At 42.5% G+C, this 23835-nt stretch overlaps 1 protein-coding gene across 1 annotated transcript in view; it reads left to right on the forward strand.

The window, feature by feature from the left end:
- The first annotated feature begins 15479 nt into the window (after positions 1 to 15479).
- ADARB2 (adenosine deaminase RNA specific B2 (inactive)) overlaps positions 15480 to 23835 on the forward strand; it is a 119527-nt gene continuing 111171 nt past the window's right edge. The window contains exon 1 of the mRNA XM_068405250.1: positions 15480 to 15501. Within this exon, the coding sequence (XP_068261351.1) occupies positions 15480 to 15501 (22 nt within the window). The remainder of the gene's footprint in view (positions 15502 to 23835) is intronic.

The raw sequence follows: 23835 nt of genomic DNA on the forward strand, positions 1-23835 counted from the left end.
TATGAGTCTGTGCATGTTTGTGGACTTCAATAAAGCCACACTCCAGCTGAGTATCTGACCTGTGAAATTATGGAGTCTTATCCAAACCAAACTGAACTTCTGTCATGAATTGGTCTTCAAGGGAAAATAATTGCTAATTCAATGATACCCACTGTTTTTACTGCAGCTGCTAGTCATTCTGTGCTGCAGAAAATCTTTACTTTTAAATGGTAAATCAAGAGTTTCCCCAGAAGCTTCAATACACAGAAGATCAGAGGTGCAGAACTGTATACACAGACTTCCAAATGTTATGTATTATAAGGCAAGCCCTTAGGTCAGTCTATGAAGCAGAAGTGACATACTCAGGAGAAGTCCTCCCAGCTAGACATTATGCCTTAATGTCCTATTAGCTTTTCCAGTGAATGGTTAAAAAAAAAAAAAGTAAAATCCTGGTTTAGGTGAGACTTTTTGATACATAGCGGGTTGTCATAGTCAGGGTTAATTTCGTGAAAGAGCTCACTGGGACCTGTTTTCAGCATACCAAAGCAGTAACCCTGGCATCTGTATTGATGCTGCAGCACCATCCAGACAAATCGGTCCTCAGAATTGCAGAATTTGGAGCTGAAGAAAGTAAGCTCAGGAGGTTACAGTTTTGCTGTTCCTCTTGGCAGCCACCAAAGGGAGATGAGCAGAAAAGAAAGGCGATAAAAAGTAAATGGCACTTTCCTGCTAAGCTAATCAGTTCTGTTTGAGAACAGAGAGCTGTGCCAACTGCAAATCAATGCACTAAATCACTTACGTTCTTGTGCGAGTCCTGCCGCCATGGCAGCTGCTAACAAGGGAATAAAGAAAACTGTTATTGGATATTTAGTAGACTTTTTAAGTGCTTGTGTAAAATAACATATTTAATTTAATGCAAAGTCATAAAGGTAATTGGAGTTTATGGACATTATAGCAGAGAAAAGAAGAATAAGATTCTTCTTTCTGCACAAAAAGCAGTTTTATGTTCCCAGACCATACCTACGAAACTTTGTCTGCAGTGTTAAAGAGCAGCTTTCCTATCAGATTTTACCACTTCACCAGTTTATTAAGGTCTAAACACCAAGATAATAATATGTCTGATATTTCACATTGCTTTTAATGTGTTCAAGTTACAGAACAGGACTAACACATACTTACTTTAGGATGAAATTAATGTACTCTAATGCCACAGGCTATAATGACTAAGTCTTCACTGACTATAAAGAAAACCTACAGTGACTGCTCCAGATGTGGGTATGTACAAAAGCATGTGTAGATTTAATCGGATAATCCCACTTAAGACAACAACTGCACCCAGTGGATTTATTCAATGATGTAATAATATATAATTTTTTTCCTGTTCTTCTCCAAATAATTCCCAAATAATAATCTTTCTTGTCCCTAGCTGTTACTGGGACTAGTCGCTTTCTGTGACTAGCCTCTGGGAGTTTTCAGTGATGTTACTAAGTTGCTCATAAGAAGCTGCGGTTTTCCTAGAAAGCTCCATTTCTGCAACATTCTCAGAATTCTCTTAGCCTAAAATACAGGACTCACATCCTTGAACTCCTGGTTCAAATCACTTGCACATACAGAGCAGCCCAACTTTGTCATCATTTAAGTCATCTATCGTAGCTGTGCAGTGGAACGCCTGATATAAAATGCCCACAGGCAAGCAGTAGCCTGGCTTCTCTTTAATTACATCAATCCTCAATCACCCCAAAGCAATGCCATCCTTGGAAGTACTAGCTCTGACAGGTAGTACTTCTGGGAATGCCATAAAAATGCCAGCAAAGCAGCAATGGCGGAGAAAATAAGCTGCCTCATCTTTGGAGAATTATTGGACTGTACTAACATTCAAGGGTACGATGTCAGCACAATGCAGAAAGAGTTAGATGCATAGCCCCCATTATTATTGTTGATGGGAGTCAGGCATCAAGTTCCCTTTGCATCACCCTGAAAACTTAGCCTTCTTTGTAAAGCTTTAGCCAACTTTTCCTTTGTCACCACTCTTAATTGAGGGATAGGTTTGAAGCCATTTGTGCTGTGATCGAACGAAGACTGAAAAGGTGAAATAGAAAATACTAGCAAAGTAGTAATGATGAACCTGAAGCTTTCAGACTCTGTGCAAGCTGTGGTGGAAAGCTTAATAAATATTAAAGGCTCATGCCTTAACAGATGAAATCGGAGCAGTTGCTTTGTAGTAAACAGCACTGTAATACCAGCAACACCTGGGACAGCCTCAGGGCAGCCCCTAACTCCTTTTAGCTGTCTCAGCTCCCACAGGGTGAAATGGGAATTTAAGTGCCTAAATACTTAAATAACTGTCTCAATTAGCAGACCTGACTTCTGTCAGTAGCATCTTGTCTGAGAAAACCCTGTAAATCTCAGCCCTCTTATATCACATGGAGTTAATTGTTTGCTCTCAATAAGCACACGTATCTCAGTAAAAGCATTCCTAAATTATAACGTTAGTGCCTTTAACTTTCTGCTCACAGACAGATTGGTTAACACAAGACTGCCTCATGTTATACAGGATAAATCAGAGGAGGATTCAGGTTAAATATGCATTATTATGGAAGTACAAGAGAGAGGTCATACTTGGCTGGCTTACAGTGATGAACAGAGAGCAGATTAAACAAAGCCTTTCACCACCAATTGCTGACTAGACCCTTCTGATGCAGGCCATTCATTGCCTAGTGTTTAAGCAGGTATTCAGTCTAGGAAGAAGGGGGTTACAGCTCAAAGGGGCATGCTGGCAGTGTCTACCCTTGGCTGGGGCCATTTCATTTGGTTCTTTCATCAGTTATGGAGAGGAGATGAACAGCTGTATCTCTATGGGCATTTGTAGGCATTACTGCAGGTTGGAGAATACTACCTTAGAAGACCTAAAAGAGCAGTTTGTGTTGAGGTGAAGCACATCATTATGCCCATGTTAGGTGATCCACACATTGTACAGTGAAACTATCATCTTGTACTTAGCTGTTCATCTACACTGCACCTGTATAGACATCTTATTATAGCTTCTCCATATACAATAAATCCTAGTGTTTGCAATTCTTTGAGTGCCTGCAGCATGAGCTCTGTAAGCATAAAGGACTCCTGATCCTTCCTTCAGTAACACACAACCCAGTTCCTTATGCAAACCTATGTGAAGATCAAGGACTGAAACAGTATCAAGAAAACTTGTCAACAGCAAAGCCTCTTGGGGCTTCATTGCTCAGGGAAGCAGGACATCTCCCTCGTTGCTCAGGGAAGCAGGACATCAGTAAAGCGTTTGACACAGTCTCCCACAGCATCCTCGCAGCTAAACTGAGGAAGTGTGGTCTGGATGATCGGGTAGTGAGGTGGATTGTGAACTGGCTGAAGGAAAGAAGCCAGAGAGTGGTGGTCAATGGGACAAAGTCCAGTTGGAGGCCTGTGTCTAGTGGAGTCCCTCAAGGGTCGGTTCTGGGACCAGTTCTATTCAATATATTCATTAATGACTTGGATGAGGGAATAGAGTGCACTGTCAGCAAGTTCGCTGATGACACAAAACTGGGAGGAGTGGCTGACACACCGGAAGGCTGCACAGCCATTCAGAGAGACCTGGACAGGCTGGAGAGTTGGGCGGGGAGAAATTTAATGAAATATAACAAGGGCAAGTGTAGAGTCGTGCATCTGGGCAAGAACAACCCCATGTATGAGTACAAGTTGGGGACAGACCTGTTGGAGAGCAGCGTAGGGGAAAGGGACCTGGGGGTCCTAATGGACAGCAGGATGGCCATGAGCCAGCAATGTGCCCTTGTGGCCAAGAAGGCCAATGGCATCCTGGGGTGTATTAGAAGGAGTGTTGTTAGTAGGTCAAAAGAGGTTCTCCCCCCCCTCTCCTCTGCCCTGGTGAGGCCGCATCCGGAATATTGTGTCCAGTTCTGGGCCCCTCAGTTCAAGAAGGACAGGGAACTGCTAGAGAGAGTCCAGCACAGAGCCACGAAGATGATTAAGGGCATGGAACATCTCCCTTATGAGGAGAGGCTGAGGGAGCTGGGTCTCTTTAGCTTAGAAAAGAGGAGACTGAGGGGTGACCTCATTAATGTTTTTAAATATGTAAAGGGCAAGTGTCATGAGGATGGAGCCAGGCTCTTCTCAGTGACATCCCTTGACAGGACAAGGGGCAATGGGTGCAAGCTGGAACACAGGAGGTTCCACATAAATATGAGGAAAAACTTCGTTACGGTGAGGGTGACTGAACACTGGAACAGGCTGCCCAGAGAGGTTGTGGAGTCTCCTTGTCTGGAGACATTCAAAACCCGCCTGGACGCGCTCCTGTGTGATATGGTCTAGGTAGTCCTGCTCCGGCAGGGGGATTGGACTAGATGATCTTTCGAGGTCCCTTCCAATCCCTAACATTCTGTGATTTTGTGATCTCTCTCAGCACCGTGTTATCCAGAGACAGCCACTGATAACACTCACCAGAACACAGGTCAGAACTTCCTGGCAAAGCAGATGCCCAAGGTAGGGTAGAAATCATCTCTCCTGACTTTGGATGTATACAAGTTAGTCTTTTAGTCCAAATCGATAGTCCCAAGTCCCCAGTAAAAGGAACAGGTACCTTCTGAGAGGGATTTATTGTACTTATCCCAGCAGGCATTTATCTGTACGTGTACATGTCCATGTGGATGCCTCCTCTCAGAAGGTGAAGTGAGTCCCTTCTTTGGTTGTTAAGCCCCTCTAAGCCTCTCAGGTAATGGCTAAACTTGGAGACAGAGTTTGGAGAACAGAAGTTGGGCTTTAATAGCTCAGCCCCACCTTAGACTTTACGTAGCCGAGAGGACTGCTGTTTTCAGAACGTGGCAAAACCTTTCAAAACCAAGTAGTGCAGCAGTGTTCTGCATCTTCTATGTCCTGCGTGCATGGTCCTGAGACGCTGTCTGTAGCAATGCCTGCATAGGCAGCTTCTTCTCCTCTCCAGATCTCAGCTCCACTGGGTCCAGAAGTCCTTTTAAATAGCTTTGCTAACTTTGGTACTCTTACTTTGTCATAGACCACTCATGTTTCACATGGCCATAATTCAGTTAACAGGTTTAAATTAGTGATGAGCAAACTCCTCTTAAGCCGAATTGAGTTTTCTGCCCCAGTTTAGCTAAGTCTCCTTAAGTAGTGCAGACTTGTATGTAAACACAATGAGAAATTAGCCTGTTCACCTTAATACTGGCTAAACTAGTTTCCCACATGACTGAAGAAGCCCTTCAGTTTACCTCAAATGTGTAGGCAGATGCTCTTTGATAATACTGTTTGATATGCAACTGGCATACAATCAAATAGTCATAGATAGTGTTAATTATGCAGGTTTGTTATATGCTTAATAAATCCACTGGCCATTTTTATGGTCTCCTTTCTAAGACTTCAGCACACAGAGCTGAGCACTGATGGTTTTTACACAATCATTCTCTCTCGTGCTTCTCCTGTTTTTTAAAGTGATGACATCCAAAAAAAAAGAGGAAAAAAAAAGCCTGTCAGTTTATAGAATGCAAAATAAAAATATTTCTGAAATGAATGTTCAAATAGCATAAGAGTCTTGCAAAGACATGATTTTTGAACTGCATCTCCAAGCCACAGCCAAATCACTTAGAAAATACATAACATAGTACACTCCACAGGCAGACGGAGATGCACATAAACTGATCATAACTCAGGAGTTTTTATCTCTATGTGTCCTCAAGCAAGGCATCAGGAGAGAAAAACACTTGTAACAAAATTAAATAGTTTTAGATCTAATTTTACTGGGCTGAACTAGATTTCAGATTGATTTCTGTGGAATCTAATAGAGAACAACACACATAGACATTGCCTTTCTTATAAAAAAATCCATCAACTACCTTGTGTTTTTACTTACTTTGCTCTTTACTAGAAGTAATAAGAAACTAATATTTCACAACACAACGTGTTTCATTCTGTAAACTATCTTTCATGGTGAAGGAGCTTGGAGTGGGCTGTTAAGGAGCACTGAAGTACAGCCCCGGAGATTTGTCTACTCAAATGCCTATTTACATTCATATGGTGAAACTGCAGCCAAAACCCACTAACTCCATTCTGGGAAAGGAGGAGAAGAGAGCTGCAGGACATGCCACTGTGGAAAGAAATAATGTCCCAAATGCTGCATACACTGGCTAAGGCCCATGATGTGATCAATTAAACATATCCCAGAGGATATATCCTGTATTTCAAATCATATTGGATGGATCCATACAAATCACATGCATGGCTTTATTGCTGGCCCTTTCTGCTTCCTAAGTGATAAACTAGAAGTTATTTTGACCTCAGAGTAAATGAACATGGCCGTGTGCAGAGGCCCTGATGGGATGTAGGGCTGCAGAGTGGCCAGAGCACAGGCGTTAGGACTTGGATTGTCACTGGCAAAGCATTTCACATAGCTTCCCCGAAAGCTTTCCCAGGGTAGCAGTTCTGGGTCAGTAAGCAGCCAGAACGGGATGCACAGAGGTAAAAGGATTAGTCCAGTTGCTAGCCCCCTGAGCTAACTGATGTTTCACATTCAGTGTTCTCTGCAGTATCATAATACCATAAAATGTTATTGCTATTTAATATAAAGGCATTTAGAATCATAGAATCATAGAGTGGTTTGGGTTGGAAGGGACCTTTACAAGTCATGTAGTCCAACCCCTCTGCATTGAACAGGGACATCTTCAACTAGATCAGGTTGTTCAGAGCCCCATCCAGCATGACCTTGAATGTTTCCAGGGATGGGACACCTACCAGCTCTCCGGGCAACCTGTTCTAGTGTTTCACCACTCTCATTGTAAAAAATTTCTTCCTTATATCTAGTCTGAATCTACCCTCTTTTAGTTTAAAACCATTACCCCTCGTCCTGTTGTCACAGGCCCTGCTAAAAAGTCTGTCCCCATCGTATCAGCCCCCTTTAAGTATTGAAAGGCCGCAATGAGGTCTCCCCAGAGCCGCCTTCTCTCCAGGCTGAACAATCCCAACTCTCTCATTCTTTCTTCACATGAGACGTGTTCCATTCCTCTGATCATTTTTGTGGTCCTCCTCTGGACCCGCTCCAACAGGTCCATGTCTTTCCTGTTCTGAGAGCTCCAGAGCTGGATGCAGTACTTCAGGTGGGGTCTCAGCAGTGCAGAGTAGAGGGGCAGAATCACCTCCCTCAACCTGCTGGTCACACTTCTTTTGATGCAGCCCAGGATACGGTTGGCCTTCTGGGCTGCAAGCACACATTGCCAGCTCATGTCCAGCTTTTCATCCACCAGTACTGCCAAGTCCTTCTCTGCAGGGCTGCTCTCAATCTCTTCATCCCCCGGCCTGTATTGATACTGGGGATTGCCCCGGTCCAGATGCAGGACCTTGCATTTGGCCTTGTTGAACCTCATGACCACTGGAACCACATGAAGTTCAACAAGTCCAAGTGCAAGGTCCTGCACCTGGGTCAGGGCAATCCCAAGCACAAATACAGGCTGGGCAGACAATGGATTGAGAGCAGCCCTGAGGAGAAGGACTTGGGGGTGATGGTTGACAAGAAGCTCAACATGAACTGGCAATGTCTGCTTGCTCCCCAGCCTTCTCCTCATCTGTTGTTACCAGTTTGCCAGTCTTGTTCATCAGGTGGGTACACTTTCTTTGACCTTCCTTTTCTGGCTGACGTACCTGTAGAAGCCCTTCTTAATATTGTCTGCATCCCTTGCCAAGTTCAGTTCCAGCCGCACCTTGGCCTTCCTGACCCCATCCCTACACAACTGGGCAGCACCCCTATGCTCTTCCCAGGATATCTGTCCTTGCTTCCACTGCCTGTGTATTTTCTTCTTGCCCTTTAGTTTGACCAGCAAGTCTTGACTCAGCCATGCCAGTCTCCTGCCTTCCTTTCCTGATTTCTTACACCTGGAGATCAAGAGCTCTTGTGCTCTATGGAAAGTGTCCTTAAAGATCTGCCAGCTCTGTTCTGCTCCCTTGTCCCTGAGGGCATTTCCCAGGGGTCCTGGTATTGACTAATTCCTTGAACAGCTTGGAGTTTGCTTTCCTAAAATTCAGGGTCCTAACTTTACTCTTTGCCTGACCCATATCCCTCAGGACTGCGAGCTCTGCCAGTGCATGATCACTGCAGGCCATGTTGCCTGCAATCTTGATGTCAGCAATTAGCTCACTTGCATTCATGACCATCAGGTCCAGTATCGCATCCCCTCTGGTAGGGCTTTCTATTACTTGCTTAAGAAGTTATCCTCAGTGCACTCCAGGAGTCTCCTGGATTTCTTACAGCTCGCAGTGCTACTTTTCTAGCAGACGTTGGGGTGGTTGAAGTCCCCCAGCAGGACGAGAGCCTGCGAGCGCAATGCCTCCTATAGCTGGAATAAGAAGACTTTGTCAATAGGTTCCCCTTGATCAGGTGGCCTGTAGTAGACACCAACCACAAGATTCCTTTTGTTGCCTCAGTCTCTAATTCTTACCCATAAGGTTTCATCCTGCTCGTGACTATTCTTCAGAGTCAGCTCTTCACACTCTATCCATTTCTTGATGTAGAGGGCAACCCCTCCGCCCCTCCTTTCTTACCTGTCCCTTCTGAACAGCTTGCAGCCATCAACAGCTGCACTCCAGTCATGGGATACGCCCCACCAAGTTTCAGTAATGGCAACTGCGTCATAGCTTTCTAGCAGCATGGTGGCTTCCAACTCCTCCTGTTTGTTGCCCATGCTGTGTGCATTGGTGTAGAGAACCAATTTCAGAGCTCTTATCTTGGACAAGGATCCCGTATTGCTAAGCACTGAACAGCAACAGAGCAGAAAGATATTCTCTGCCCCAAGAACTAGATAAATAAATTATAAAGGCAACAAGTAGGTCTAATTAAGGCAGACCTCTGCACTTGGCAGGCCACCATTGACTTCCAGGAGAGGCACAGGAGCAGGTGCTTTTGTGCCTGGGTGCTGCGTCATACTGTTTCAGCGGAAGACTTCATGGCTCTGGGTTCACACCTGTGACTTCTAACTCAAAGCACAACTGGCTTCATGCAGCTGAAAGCCTTCACCTGAAACACTGACTATCCAAATGTTCCCTGGTTTTGTCTTCCCTTTGGTTATCAGACAAGAAAATATGTGTTTTGATATTTTACATCTCCATTTCAGGTCCCTGCTGAAGCAGAGAACAAAACCAGTGATGCTGAATACTTTTTTTTCCTTTTAAAAACCTTAATTCCTTAATCTGAGTATTCCCTTGTCTCCCCGCTTTTAAGAAAAATGTTCCAGGCAAAAATCTTATTCAACCAGAAGGTTTTTCCCTCAGCATATTCCTCTGCTACCTCCAGGAAAAGCTTTCGTTACTGTTCCCACGTGGGCCAGGGTGGGATATCACTGCAAATGCCTTGGATTGAAAACCAATTATAAAAAGCAGATCGTTAGTAACTGTCCACCTCAGAGGCCACACTCTCAAGGGTGCCAAGCAGAATATCTGCAGACGACAGGAACAGTCCCACGTATTTTAACTCTTTCATATCCTGCAGTACATGGGCTCTTTTTTTTTCCCCTTGGGCTGCTCAGTTAGATGTGCTGCTGCAGTTGTATTGACCGATGGCTCTCAAGGGCTCATGATGACAGCAAGGCTTCAGCTTCAGGCTTCCGGGTGTAGGAGCAAGACAACAAAATGCAAACCAAGGAGGAATGGGCATGCATTAATAGCCCCTCGCAAATATATACAGGCTTGAGTTTATCCTGTGCCATGCAAGGCACCAAACTGGAACTCCTGCACCAGGCACACAGCCGTGCCAAAGCTGCTGCTGTGTCTGTATAGAAACATGAGCCTTCTGAAGGTGTTTAGGGCGCCACGCTTCTAACGTAAACACCACAGCTAGAAGGGATGGACAGAGACGGTCCTCCCAGCCCCACTGGTACGATGGTGGTCATTCACAGGCACCCCAGCACAGCTTTGTCAGAGTGGGTATCAAAGAGCATCACACAGAGCCTTCCCTCTTGCCTGTGAAGCAAAAAGCACTCGGGCAATGCTGCTGCAGCCCTGCACGCTCAGTAACTCAAGGGCTAGTTCTCAAATTCAGCTGTAAAGGCTGATTCTGACACCAAGCAAGTAAATCCCTGTCTGGAAACTGGCTGCTTAAACTAAATGATGCAGCATGGTGGCTGTACAAGCCATAATTTCGAAGTCTGTGAGCCCTTCTCAGTAAGTGCTGTGGTTTAAAGGCATCGCTATTTTCCCCGCAAATTTGCCATATTTTTCTTTTGTGTAAAGAATCTCCTCGTCCTGTCAATCACTGTCAGCCCAAGCCTGAACTGACTAAGATATGAGAAGGAAGATAGAGAATCATCTCCTGATGTGCAGGCTCTCTTCCCTCCCTGTATGCCCTCCTTTCAAAATAAATCAAGGCCAACACAACTGTAAAAATGTAACTATTTGAGTAGCTGAAAATACTGCTTTGGAGAAATAGAAATAAGGTTTTTTTCAAGAGGTTTTGCAGCTGAGTTTACATTATTGCATCAGAATTGACCCTTCCTGAGTAATTTCATACTCCATGCAAGCCAAATGAATTATTTAGGACTAGTTTATAATGTGTGCAATGTGTTTTTAAAAGAATGCTATCAAAGAAACCTCTGACAAGTAAAGTAGCTTATGGTAATCAATTAGAATATGAAAATGAAACTAATTCAGTAAAACATTGCTAACGCTGATCTGGCAAACCACTGGTAGCCATCTGTCTAATCCTTCTTGTGTTCAGAAGTCGAATTTTAAAAAAACAATTACTAATAGTGCTCATTAGCTGCCAAGCAAAAGAGCATGCCACAAGCTTCTGCTCAGAGATTAGGTAATATTAGCAAATACTACTTGCTTTTCCAAGTTTGAGCTAAAACCTGCTGCACGATCTCATAGTCGTGACAAGTTTTCTACTGAGGTCCACAGGGACAGGAGACACTATAAGGGATGGGCCCAAGGACAGGTGCAACACCCTGCAGATGCCAACCGCCCTCCTAAGCCCTTCAACACCGGCGACGACTCAGCCTCCCCACTAGACAATCTATTCCAGTGCTGCACTATCCTTACTGCTAGGAAGGTTTTTTTAATGTCTAAAGTGATTTTTTCCTTGGTGCAATTTAAGTCAATTACTTCTAGTTGTGTTAATGCACATGGAATATAGTTTTCTCCTTTCTTCTATGCAACAGCTTTTTGGAGACTGTTGTTATGACCCCACTCAGTCTGCTGTTCTTAAAGCTAAACAATTTGTCCAACATGTATAAGGCCTAATTTTTAAAAGTGTTGAGCTCCTGATGTTCCCATTGCTTTTATTCAGGTGACTGAGAGTGAAAGAACTTCAGCACAGTTGATGATCAAGCCATATTGTCTGGTGCTCTTTAAATACTGATGGGTATGAAGGGCACAAATGCTGTTTGTAGCTGTGTATGTGTATTCTTGTCTTCACAATCAAAGCGTATTTATGAGACCTGTGACCAGTCTTCTGACTGCATCCACAGGGCAAGAGCAACTTCACAAAAAGAGCAGATTTTAATGGAAACTTGGCTGCCTTATATGCCAGGCTTTGCCGAATCATTTGTACTAAATCATTTTCTGTTTTTCACACAAAACATATCTTAGCCGATGGTTTTTCGATTTGTTTAAATGATTTATATGGCTACTGTCAAAACAGTGTTCATGATTATTTTTTAATTCTTTGCTGTTGTTGGAAAATATATATTTAAGAAGCATGAATTCAAATCCTTTTCCATCCCAAACCAGAAGAGAGTGAGGTTTCTTCCTATAATGGACTTCTCATCAGGACAAATGGTGATTTTTGTGCTTAGGGTACTGGAGCAGAGTTCCACTTAGCATCACCTGGAAGGATGTTTTTATAGTGAATATGCTACAAAATACGGTTATTGTCCTGCATTAGTCTTCCAGGGTGGCTAGAAATAAATCCCAGCATACCTGCTCTTTGTCTCTAGATTTCCCTTGTAAATACAGCCTTCTTTGTGTCCTTGTAGACCCTCATGAAATCACTCCTTCATGTCATCAAAGGCTTGTGGTATAATTGCAGTGCAAGCAGTGATAGTTCTTTGTATTGGTTCTAATAAATGTAGTGTTAAGTATTCTGCCTTTCTGGAGAAAGGGTTTTTGAAATGTCTTGTATTCTTCTCTTAGACCCTCTCTTATAGCCTTGAAAAATAATTTCCTCAGACAAATACAGAGAAAATTTACAATTATAAAGTAAAAATAGGCTCTCTAATTTTGGGCTATATGTGATTGCTTCTTTTAAAAAAAAATCATAGAAGGTGAAAAGAGTGAGAGAAAAAAGGTGGCTTTAAAGGTATTTCTCTGAGGAACTGTGTGGCTTTTTCATATCCAGCCATGTCCCTTATTCTTATTGATAAGATTTCATCAAACTGCTGGAAGTAAGACTAGTTGTGAGGGACGTTAAAATATACAGGGACCATAAAGTGTGAATACACAACTCTCCTCATCTTGTTCTGAAATCGTAAACAAAAATAACACTGAATTTCACCATTGCCAATAAAGCTGAAGTAGTGTCCTATGGTATATATATGGTAGTAGGCAATAACATGCAAAAGATGGAAGTGCACAGTCCTACCAATAGTTTTATACCAGATTATTTCCCTGTAAACACGTACATTTAATTATCCTGTCATCTATTTTCCGCTCCTCCACAGGCTCAATAATTCATCTGTGTTACGTGCATACTACAGCTCTTCTCTTCTTTCATCACTCACTCAAAAACCCTGCCCTCCTCCTCCTTCCAGACACACACTAAATCTTCCATTGCTCAACCAATGGACTGAAATATTAAATTACAATCTTTATTATCTGTATTGATTGAAGGATATCCTGTTATTAGGGTCTGCCTGAGTTTGGTTGACACGAACCCATCCATTGCTGCTCTAAGATTGCAGTAAATTTTACAGGCCACCCCGTTTCTCTGCCACACAAAGCAAAGGCACCAGAAAGGTCTTTGTGGACAGGTGGGAAACAGTAACAACAAAAGCTTGATGACTAAAGAGTCCTGTAAGGCAAAAGGGAAAATAATTTGATAAATTTTAAATCCACATTGTAAATCTTGCCTATCAATCACGCAAAATTTGTTGAGGTGAAAGATAAATCATATAATATTCCTTTACCTAATAGTAGTGTAGTGTAGTGTAGTGTAGTGTAGTGTAGTGTAGTATAGTATAGTATAGTATAGTATAGTATAGTATAGTATAGTATAAAACTACATGGTTTTGCTTTTTGATGGGTGGCAGGAGTAGGCATTAGCAACCTCAGCAAGAAAACACGTGTCCTCATTGCTTGGTTAATGGATTAACTCTCTATGAGAAGTGAGAATATTTTCTCAGCAAAGAAGCTTTCAGTTTGTGCACAACATCCAGTGTCTTGAGGGTTAATTCTGAAGGTCTGACAACTGTCAGCCGTCAGGCACAGACTGAGCACACTTCAGCTCACTGCATCTCCAGACACAACAGTCGTTGCTGGTGCTGAAGCCAAGGACTGCCCTTGGATGCCCTGATCCTACATCTATCATCTGAAGTGTTCCCCTTACCAAATGTAGCCTTTGGATTAAGTCCCAGAAGCCTACGCTCCTTTCACTTTAATCAAAGAAACCAGCTGAGAAAGTTGGGAGTGTGTAACAGGCTTTATCCTGATCACAACCCAACAATCTCACATACACTGAGACAGTGTTGTACAGAGATACCACATTTCTCAGCGAGCAACGCCTTAGCAAAAATTGTCAAAGCCTTCACTTAGGAAAATCTTTTGGCTAAAGTGTCCATAAATAGCTTCATTATTTCAGTTCATGACATCACTACAATCCCTTAATGAAATTGCAATTCAAGGAGGCTAATTTGTGCTCTAATTATATATTAGTCCGGGCTGAAAGGTTTCTGGGTGGAAAAAGGTTTTCTTCGGGCAATCTTTTATTCTGCTTATTGTATTTACTTAACAAAGAGCAGTTAGGTTGTACTTGCTTTTTCATAATAGAGTTGAGCTGTAGCATTACCTAGCTAAGGGCAAACATCTGCATTCATTTTCGATGGATTCTGATAACAGTCTTTAGCAAGAACAAGGATTATTTGCAAATGTAGGAAGAACCAGGCTGAAAAGCTAACAGGTGGGCTACTAAAAAAGTTTAAGAGCTCTTCAGCTGGAATGCCTTCCAGACCAGTGGTAGACTAGCAGCCAGGTAGTTTAAGGAAATTCAGAGAAATACAATCTCACTAATAAAGTAAGTCCCCATGGAAATCATTTTTCCCATGTCACTTGAAAGAAGCTGTTCTTGATTTGGTTTTTGATGCTTCTGCCATAAGAAAGCCCAGCATTGTTCACAATGTGCAGGATTCAGAGCATTTCCAGCTAACAGAGGCTTTCTAAGGAGAGAAGTACTTTAGGGAAGAGCTAAGTCCTTCAAAGCTATGAATCACCTTTGTAAGGTGTGTTTCTGTTTCTTCTGCTACCTAAGGTAGACACCCTGATGATGTAGGTCCTCAGGAAAGTACCCATAGTTTGTAAGGAGGAATTCAACCTAAACAAACTAAACAACAAACTAAATCAACCAGTTAACAAACTAAATGAAACACGTGTGTTCAATATATCCCTGTTTCCAGTGTTTGTGTTAACAGCAGCTTTTCCCTATAGATATATCCTGAGCCAAATTTTGAGTTAGTATAAATCAGTATCAGTTCTCATTTTGCTGAATCTGTTCCTGGCTTCTAATGCAGAGTCTGATTGTGGCACTGGAGGTAAATTTCTGTGCCATCTACTGTCTGCGTGATAAACAAAAACTGCATGTAGAAGGAGCTACACTTAATACGAATGTGAATAAGAAGAATTTCAGATAGGATTCTTGTTTGGATAATAGCTTCCTGTGCACACCGTAAAGGTTTCCCAAAAATCAAACAAATGATTTCTAGAAGAATTAGAAGTATTTGTAGTCTCTTGTGCCATCAACGTTTGAGCTTTCGCTGAGACTCCTGGTTCAGCCTCTGTCAGGGAGAGGAAATAAGAGGAGGTGAGCTGATGGTCTCATCCATTAGAGCAGTTCTTACGTCCCTCGTCGAAGGCCTGACCACCTCCAGCTCTCACCCTCCTCCCCCATTCCCAGCTGGACCAGCTCAAGCCTCCTGCATTCCCGCTCTGCAGTGCTCAGGCACCATGCATGGAAGCATGGCCAAGGAGCACTGCACAGGGACAGAAACCAGGAGGGATGTGCCTTTGGTATTTGCATGTGCCAGCTGTAATAAACGTATTGCAGTTCTGTGAATTTGGGGTGAGGGCTGTAGAGTCAGAAAAAAAAAAAAAACAAAAAAGAAACAGTCCTGATGAGATGTGTTTATGTGAGTAAAAATGTAGAGTAGATCAAAATGCACTGACAAAATACTGATTTTATGTCTCTCTTCTTCTGCTTTCTTCTAGAAAAAGTAAGCATACTGTCAACCTTCATAGCGCCCTTCAAGTATCTGAGTCCTGGCACAACCACCATGGAGGATGAAGACAATTTAAGTAAGCAGTCTCTTTTCTTTATAGACAGAGGATAATAAAGTTTAAAGATAAAAGCACTATGATGTAGGGGCAGCTGTAGAAAGGAGGTGGATTTGCAAATATTGTCAGGCCATAAGTCCAGTCTTCATGCAAAATGCAAAATTTCCTGATGCTGAGTGCAAACGTGTTCTCCGATCTCCAGCGAAGGAAGGGTTAATCTCAGCTCACCTTCCCACTTTTCCCTGTGCAGACGCTGGCATGGTGGGACTGGAAGTGGTGTGTCCAAATACAAAGGAAAAACTTCTTACAAAAAGGAGATGTTTACACTCAGGTTTACAGGACTGTGAAGCTCCTTTTCCTTTCCTGTTTGTGTTACCTTATTTTGCTCACTTGCTTTTCTCACAATCCCTAAAAAACAGGACATTTTGGTGCTGTGTCTTCCCCCCATTCATATTTCCTCAATTACAAAAGGACTTTTGCAAAAGTAAAGACTGCAGGAGCAAGCCCTCTGACTTTTACTTCTGTGATATGACCTGGAGAACAAAAATATAAAAAAAAAAAAAAAAGAAAGAAACCAAATCAAATTGAGAAGACATGATTAACCAGGCTTAAATAAACTAGATGTAACCCAAAAACTAGCCACCAGATTCTCTTGGGCCCTTACACCTGAACAAAGTCACTGACACTCCCTGAAGCCGTGATTGCAGAGCTGGAGGAGAGCGCTGCTGGGTTTGAAGGAGTTGTGAAGTCTTCAAAACACCAAGAAGTTTGGGAGTGTGCAGTTAGGACTGAATAATCCTCAGTAAACCCTCCCATTTATCACCCAGAAGCAATTATTGTGTGTCAACCAGCCCTGCTTATTGTAACATTGAATCATTAAAAAAATGGCGGGAAGCTCTCCGAACCAAATGAGTAACTTTGAGTTTTAGTATCACCTGCCAGAAGGGTTTCTTTTCCAGCCAGATGCACACTGACATGTTGCCCTATTAGAGCCAGTGGGTCGGAGGAATGGGGTTTTTTCCCCTGTTGTTGCTAATCTGCCTTGGTTTGATCATGGTGCGGCACCAAGGGGAACAGCTGTTGAAGGAGTGAAGGAGCACAGCCCTCTATTTTCTGCTGCTGAGCATCACATGGACATCACACTGTTCTGCTGCACAGGGACTGTCAGGTTTTTACATATCTCAGCAAAGGCAAAAAAAAATCCTGAAAGTCCTTCAAAACTGGTCCCAGAGGCTACATTTTCAGGAAGAAATATGAGAAGTACACACGGGGAACATATTATGCACGTGATGAGCTTGCGCAGGCACCTCCTGCGTAATGTTTCCCAAATGTGCTGCTTAGTTATTTTTAGGTAATGTGGGAAGTTTGTACAAGCCAAACACTGTAACACCATTTTCTTATTGCTGCTGTAATGCCAAGACTGCTTCGTGCCTGCACTGACTTTAAAATAGCTCATACGGACAGGGTAAACTGTGTTTTCTGAAAGAGAAATAGCAAAATTCAGTGTTTTCGGGGACATCCTGCCTAGTCCTCTCTTGGGTCAAACATACACTCCAGTGATAAAGATAGCAATTTTTTTCTTGGTACATACAACACATTTTTAGGTGTTACTACTAGAACCTTAAAAAAAAAAAAGAAAAAAATGAATTAATTTAAAGTCAGCCGTATTTCAGTGTTCACTTCTAGTAAAGTGGTATAAATCCTACTAATTTCTAAAGCACACCTGTACCTGTGTAGTAATTTGGCATTTTAAAGATCTTCAATGATTTTCTCTGTGTCACGGTTTAAAGCTGGGCCAGCTATTAACCCGGTGGCAGATGCTCTCTGTTAACCCTCCCCCCTCCCACCCAAAGAGAAAGGGAAAAGGGAGAGAGACTTAGGGGTTAGAAAGTTAAAACAGTTTTAATAAACTATAATAATGAAAAAGGGTATAATAAGAATAATAGAAATAATTAAATATATACAAATATATACAAAACCAAAATTGAGAGCTTGGAAATCCTCCTCAGACAGAGTTGCTCCCCCAGCACGGGCAGAGGGGAAAATGCAGTAGCTCCCCCTGCCATCACACCTGCAGGCTTTTAACTGGAAAATTGGCAAAGCTGGTACCAATCAGTGGGAGACAGGAGGGCCCCTCCCTCCTGGGCCCCACCTCCAGGAGGCAGTGGGTTAGTGATAAATAGGAAAGTGAGAATGACGTGTATGGGATGGAATACCTTGTTGGTCAATCTTGGGTTACCTGCCCTGTCTGCTCCTCCCTGCTCCTCCCTGCAGGTGTGACCCCCCTTTGGCTCTTCACTTGTAAGCAGTGAGGAATTTAGCAGTGACCTTGGTTTCTCTAAGACTAATTGGTCTGGTTTGGGCCAAACCAGGACACTCTGAACAAGCAGAACCTTCTTCTGTGCTAACAATTTAACAGCAGCCTAGGAGAGTGCTGGCAAGGCAGAGAAGTGATTTGCTTATCCCTGTAATTTTCTGCTCACGGAGCATCCTGTGAGTGCCCATTCCCAGACTGTGCTATATAGATAGACAGAGTCCCACTAGCTGAAACGGATTCAAATCCTGTTTCACATTCCTTTAGGCCTTCTTCACAAAGGGACCCATGCCAGGTCAACTACACATGCATTTTCAGCTAGTGATTATAAACATATAGACACTATTATTGTGGTCTATGATCCATGAGCAATACTAGAAAAATGTATCAAAGGCACTAGGCACCTTTGGAATGGCATTTTGGGTAAGCTAATCATCAGTCTCTGATGAAGGCCTTATCTCGAATACGTGAGAAAAGGACCACTCTATTCATTCCCAGAAGTTGAAGTTAGCTAAGAAGGTAAGAAATGACGCACAGAATTAGAAATAGGAAGTTTAGATCTGTACACTGTCTTCAACATTTGCTGTAGTGATCCATTTAGAAAAACGACATTTAAATGGTGATCTTCTCCTCAGTATATCTTTCTAGCACCCAGAAAGAAATTTACTCAGCTAGATTTTGCACCTGAATCATCATATTTCTTAGACATTAACAGACCTGTCTAGTCCTCTCCGGAGCCCACTGATACTTCTGATATCAACAACAGCTAGGAACAGGTAGTTCAGGGATTTAGTGTGCTGTCAAAAAGTGAACCCTTTTATTGCTTCAAGCCTGCTGTCTCTAGTGCTTGGATTGGATGAAACAGTGACTAATCATTCCCTGCTGCCTGCAAGCCTGCCTTTCATGATGTTACAGACCTCTGCCTGTCCCTGATCTTTAATGGTTCCACGCACACTGTGCCACAGCATCAAGGCAGACTATCACCAGACACAGGTATGTGCAAATCTAGGATGTACCTCTAGCAGGAGCATATGATTCCTGGGGATCTCATTGCGCAATGCTGCTGTATGCATAGACTCAGTGCAGCACTCTTCTGGAGGTGTATACCTCTCCCCAGTGTCTGCAAAGGGAGCTGATGGTGATGGTCCCCAACATATGGATTTCAGCCACTGCAACAGTCTTGTGGGATGAATCTCAGCCCCAGATTCAGTGTATTAAAGTATGTTCAGTCATGAGCATGTTGATCAAAGTCCCCCTCAGGCAGCATGAGGCACCAGAGTTTTGATTGCACAGTGTGAGATACAGCAGGGACCCTGCCTCTAAGAGGACAGTGAATATCCCCTTCCAGCAGTCAGAGGCCCAGGCAATGCCCCACAGAATCAAACCCCCTGTTTTTGTTTTGAAAACTGTGTCTGTTGCCATCGTTTGGGTTTCCCCCATGCCTAAAGTTAAGCTATAGTCTGGTCCTGATGAAGGCATGTACTTAGATCCGCTTCTGCCGTGGGCTGCCCACATTTTTTCTGCATGCACTTATCTGCTAACTTGGACAGAGGGCATCGGAGTCTGAGTATCATCTAAGTCAGGTCATTAGGTCACTTGAATAATCTCTCTAATTGGTAAAGGCTGTGCTAGATGTGCATGGATTTCACAGTTATTTCAGATAATAAGGTGGGCAAATTAGAGTATCTTCATTCTGAAACAGCTAAAGGCAATGGCAATCACCTTTCACAATTTTTCGATCTTCACTTTAAGAAAAGTCCTGTACTTTTTCACACTGGTAATGCTTCCCTTCACAGTGTGGTGTTGTAAACAGCCTGAACCCTGTGAGCTGGCGGGGAGGGTTCAGCAGCAACAGAGAGATCATGGCAGGTTTCCCTTAAGTAGACTTCTTTTATGAAGGTTTAAAAATACATATGTGTGTGTTCTCATGTCAGAGAGGAAGGAGTGATTTCTGTTGTTAGCTACAAGTTTATTATTCTAAAGAATACAAACCTAAAAATCCCACCAGAAGAGTTCCCAATCCTCTGTTATGGATACAGTGAGTGTGTGAAAATGTCATCTTGCTTGCAAGAGGACACTGCCCTACATTGCATTTGATGTAGTAGATGACCTTGGACAAAGGTAGTGTGGTTCTGTCTCCTGGGTTCATACCTGTTGCTTCTGATTTAAAATTTTTCACTTTTAAGTATCCCAGGAATTATGGAGGTCAATCCTTCTAACCTCTGCAGTCAATGTGATGTAGATGGACAAAAAAAATGGACTCTACATAAGCGGGTCAAACACGGGTTAGATATTAAAACACCGAAAAATAAAAATTAAGTTCTACCTGTTTTGTTGAAAACGCATTGGTAGCAATCTGGTGTTTACTAAGCATTTCTAAAGACAGCAACTTCCTGTGTCAGAGCTATCGGTTGAATCAGAAGTTTGCTATACTACAGAGATCGTAAATTCTTTCTTCCAATATCATAGCTTTTCAATAACGTACTGCCCCTTGTAATTAAATAGTAAAGATGCCAGCCAAAATGAAGATGCCACCTATCACCTCTCCTTTCCCATCCTCCCTGGAAGCTGATTTGGCAGCAGAATAACCTTCAACAGGAACAATATTATCTCTTCAAATGTAGCATGGAGTATCGGATGGCTAGTTCTGCAGAGCCCTTATGACCCAGAGACATAAGCAGTGTCGTTATTAGTGATGCATTATAGTTCTGAAAAGCTCTTGATGATGCAGACTTTCTAGGTTAACTCTACTGTGCATAATGACCAAAAGGAGAAAAACACGAGAAAGCAGACAGAAGATTGAGGAATAGGGCATAAATAAATATATTTCACTAACTGCTTTCCTCTCTCCTATTCAAATACTGAAGCAAATACAAGACTACAATGTATCCTCTTGCTTGTGAAACTGCAAAAATCAATGAATAAAGTTACCTGAGGAGATATTACAGTGCAGAGGTGTGGGGCTTTTTTAGAAATCTTACACAATAAATTAGAAACTGTTGCCAAAAAATTATAATATTTTTCTTTGTCCTTTTTTTTTAACTCCCTCCCCTTACAATTTTATTATTCTCCAACCTTTCATCATAGGAGAACCACATTTTATTATCCTTTTTTTTTTTTTCCAAATGTAGAGAATGTGTTTTGGTAAATCAAGAGCAAAGACATTATGAGAGATAACAGGACTGAAAATGATCCACAGTTTTGCATTTTCCCTGTGTGCATCCTCCGACTTACCCCTTTCCTTTTAGTGCTTTTCATTTCTAAAATTGCTTGTGATTGTTCTATTACAGCTGCTTACAGTATTTATCTTACATAGTTTGGTGTCATTTGCCTGCTCTGTCTGATTTTCACAATAGAAGTACATGTGCCACCATTAGAGAGGTAATCTTATGTCTGCTACACAGAGGTCTCATAAAAGACACATTTCAAAGACCTCCTATTTCAAAGATACCTGAAAGTATAAAGTAATTTCCCATTGCCCGACGCCTGCCAGGTATCACACGAGCCCATCAGGCTCACAGACTTTCTGAGGCACTCACTGAATCTAGGCTGGCTCTGATTCACATGCCATGATGACTTTTGGCCTCCTGCAGTTCTCACTGAGGTCTGCAAAGAACTGAGCTGTTTCCTCGTGTTTCAGGATCAGGTCCTCTAGAAATCCGGTTGGCCATAAGGATACTTGCATGGATTTCCTTCTCTGTGACTATGCCAAAACATACCATAAGTATGTTTTTTTTTTAAGTATGCTCATCACCGTCGTGCACGCCCAACGTCCGTGCATCCTTTGTGCCTGATTTCTGGAAGTTTTACACTTGCATCTCTGCATTTTTTTCACTACATCAATGCAAACTCCCTGTTGGCCAAAACCTGGACTATACAATTTCACAGACAAAATTTAAGACAAGCAAGTAATGTTTATTTTATGTTGCCATGTTTTTAGTTAGCCACTGTTTTAGTGAGGATGATTAAGGTAAGATGTTAAGGTCACACATTCGTGTTCACAATTCCATCGTTCTCTGACTATGAAAGAAAAACAGCTGGAATAAGACAATATGAATTATAAATACAAATAACCCCTTGAGTTTTCCTATTCAGTGGTGCATAATCAAAACAAATTCTTTTCAAACCTGAATATTGTGTGAAGCAAGAGCTATCTTTCTTTTCATGCTTCCTGACTACAATATCATTATGTACCATAATTGGCTCTGTAAAAACCTGTTAGGTAAGATGAGAGAGGAGGTCTGAAATACAGAACCAAACCTGCTTCCTGCTAAAAAGTGTGTCTGAATCAAAATATTTCACCTTTATTTTGAAAAATGCATGCAACCAAAGAGGCATATTCTGAGTGGGATGGAAACATGAGAAAGGGTCATGGTGGAAAATGACTGGTCAAAGCCACTGCCAGGCTAAATAGAGGGAAGTTGAAGTTGGCATCTCCTTACCCCTCAGATCAGAGTTTCCATAAATAGAGTCGTGAACTCAATGAGAAAAGACCACATTATCCTTGTGTCTTAGTTAACGTGACCTTTTAAATGCCTTATTTCCAGAGAGGCTACTTTAAAGATGTCATAATTTATACAGCTGAATGCCATGTGATGAAACTTTTCTTTTTCTATTATGTATTTCTTTTTCTTTCCTTCCTCACCTGTCTTCATTCTCTCCCCTTAGCTTCAGAAAGAAAAAATTAACTAGTCACTAATACCTTAATTTGTCAGTTCACGTTCTGCCTCAGCAAAGCACTGCAGCAGCCATCTCTGCAAGTAATTTTGGGGAGACATAGACACAGGCTGGAAGTTCAGAGTGTGCTGAAGGGTTTTCAGGAAAGGAGCCTAAAGACTCAGTCCTGCAAATGGGCCCCCACACATACGATTGAGCCATGATTTTTACTCGTGTCTAAGCAGTGAGCTGCTTTCTGTGGAACAACTTGCATGAGCACAGACTTATTGGTCTGATGGGAAAAAACCTTTTGATATTTAATACAAGTGTGACTCGTCAGGATATAAAGGAGGTTTTTAATCATGATGGTTGGTTCTACATAATTCTCTGCAGTCTCCTGTGCATACTGGGCTGCAGCAGGGACACACTGCTCCAGCAGAAGCTCCTCGAGGCATAGTTGACAGCTCACCCCTTACATCCTTGCAGCCAGCTTATACATCAGAGTATAGAGGAAACCAAATATGGCCATGGCCCCACAGAAGGTGGGAGGACCCTTATCTGTCCTCTAAGGACCACAGAGACCTCTGTGCTTGGGACTCACGCAGCCTGCACAGGTGGCATGCTCGTGTCTGACAATGACAAACCATGGCAAAGGCTCCACACTCAATGCTGGCTGGAAAACAGCAGGCAGCCAGGCAGTGCTCTGTTCAGAAAGGGATCAAGTGCATTGCTCCAGGCATGGGTTGCTTCATGGGCTGGTTACACTCATGTTTACTTCCTCGACTTGTCTCTGCCCCAAGGAACACACAGGAGGACTGGAGTATGTGTCAGAGATGCAATACATTTAAACAAACTCATCAGAAATGACAGAAATGTTATAGGATGCTTATTTAGACAGCAGCACATTTTCTGTCTCATTCCGGACATCAGCGAGATGAATCTCCATTCTCAGTCATGCATCTGCTGTAGCAAAGAGCACTGCCTTGCAGCATGGGCGTTGCACAAGCGTAGTTCAGAGCAACGTGTGATTCATTGTCTCAACAACAGAGTGCTCCCTCCATAGCTCCCTACTGTCACTTCATTCCCTTCCTGGTGCTCCTGGCAGTCACTCTTTCCCATTGCTTTTCTTTGACAGAGATTATTCTTTACACCAGCAATTACTGTCATCATGATGCTCTGGCTTTTCCTAGTCTCATTTAGATTTATCTAGAATTTTTGCAATATTAGTTGTTGCTGATGCAGGAGCTAAGAGTATCTGCACTTGAATTTGACAGAAAGACACTCACTTATTAAACTGGAATCTGAGTCCAGACCAAATTATTGTTTCAAATGCTAGGAAGGTCTGTCAGATCATTTTTTGGGCTGGATTCATGATGTTAGCAACA

The sequence above is a fragment of the Nyctibius grandis genome, chromosome 7, assembly GCF_013368605.1.
Source record: "Nyctibius grandis isolate bNycGra1 chromosome 7, bNycGra1.pri, whole genome shotgun sequence".
In the NCBI taxonomy this organism is placed as follows: Eukaryota; Metazoa; Chordata; class Aves; order Nyctibiiformes; family Nyctibiidae; genus Nyctibius; species Nyctibius grandis.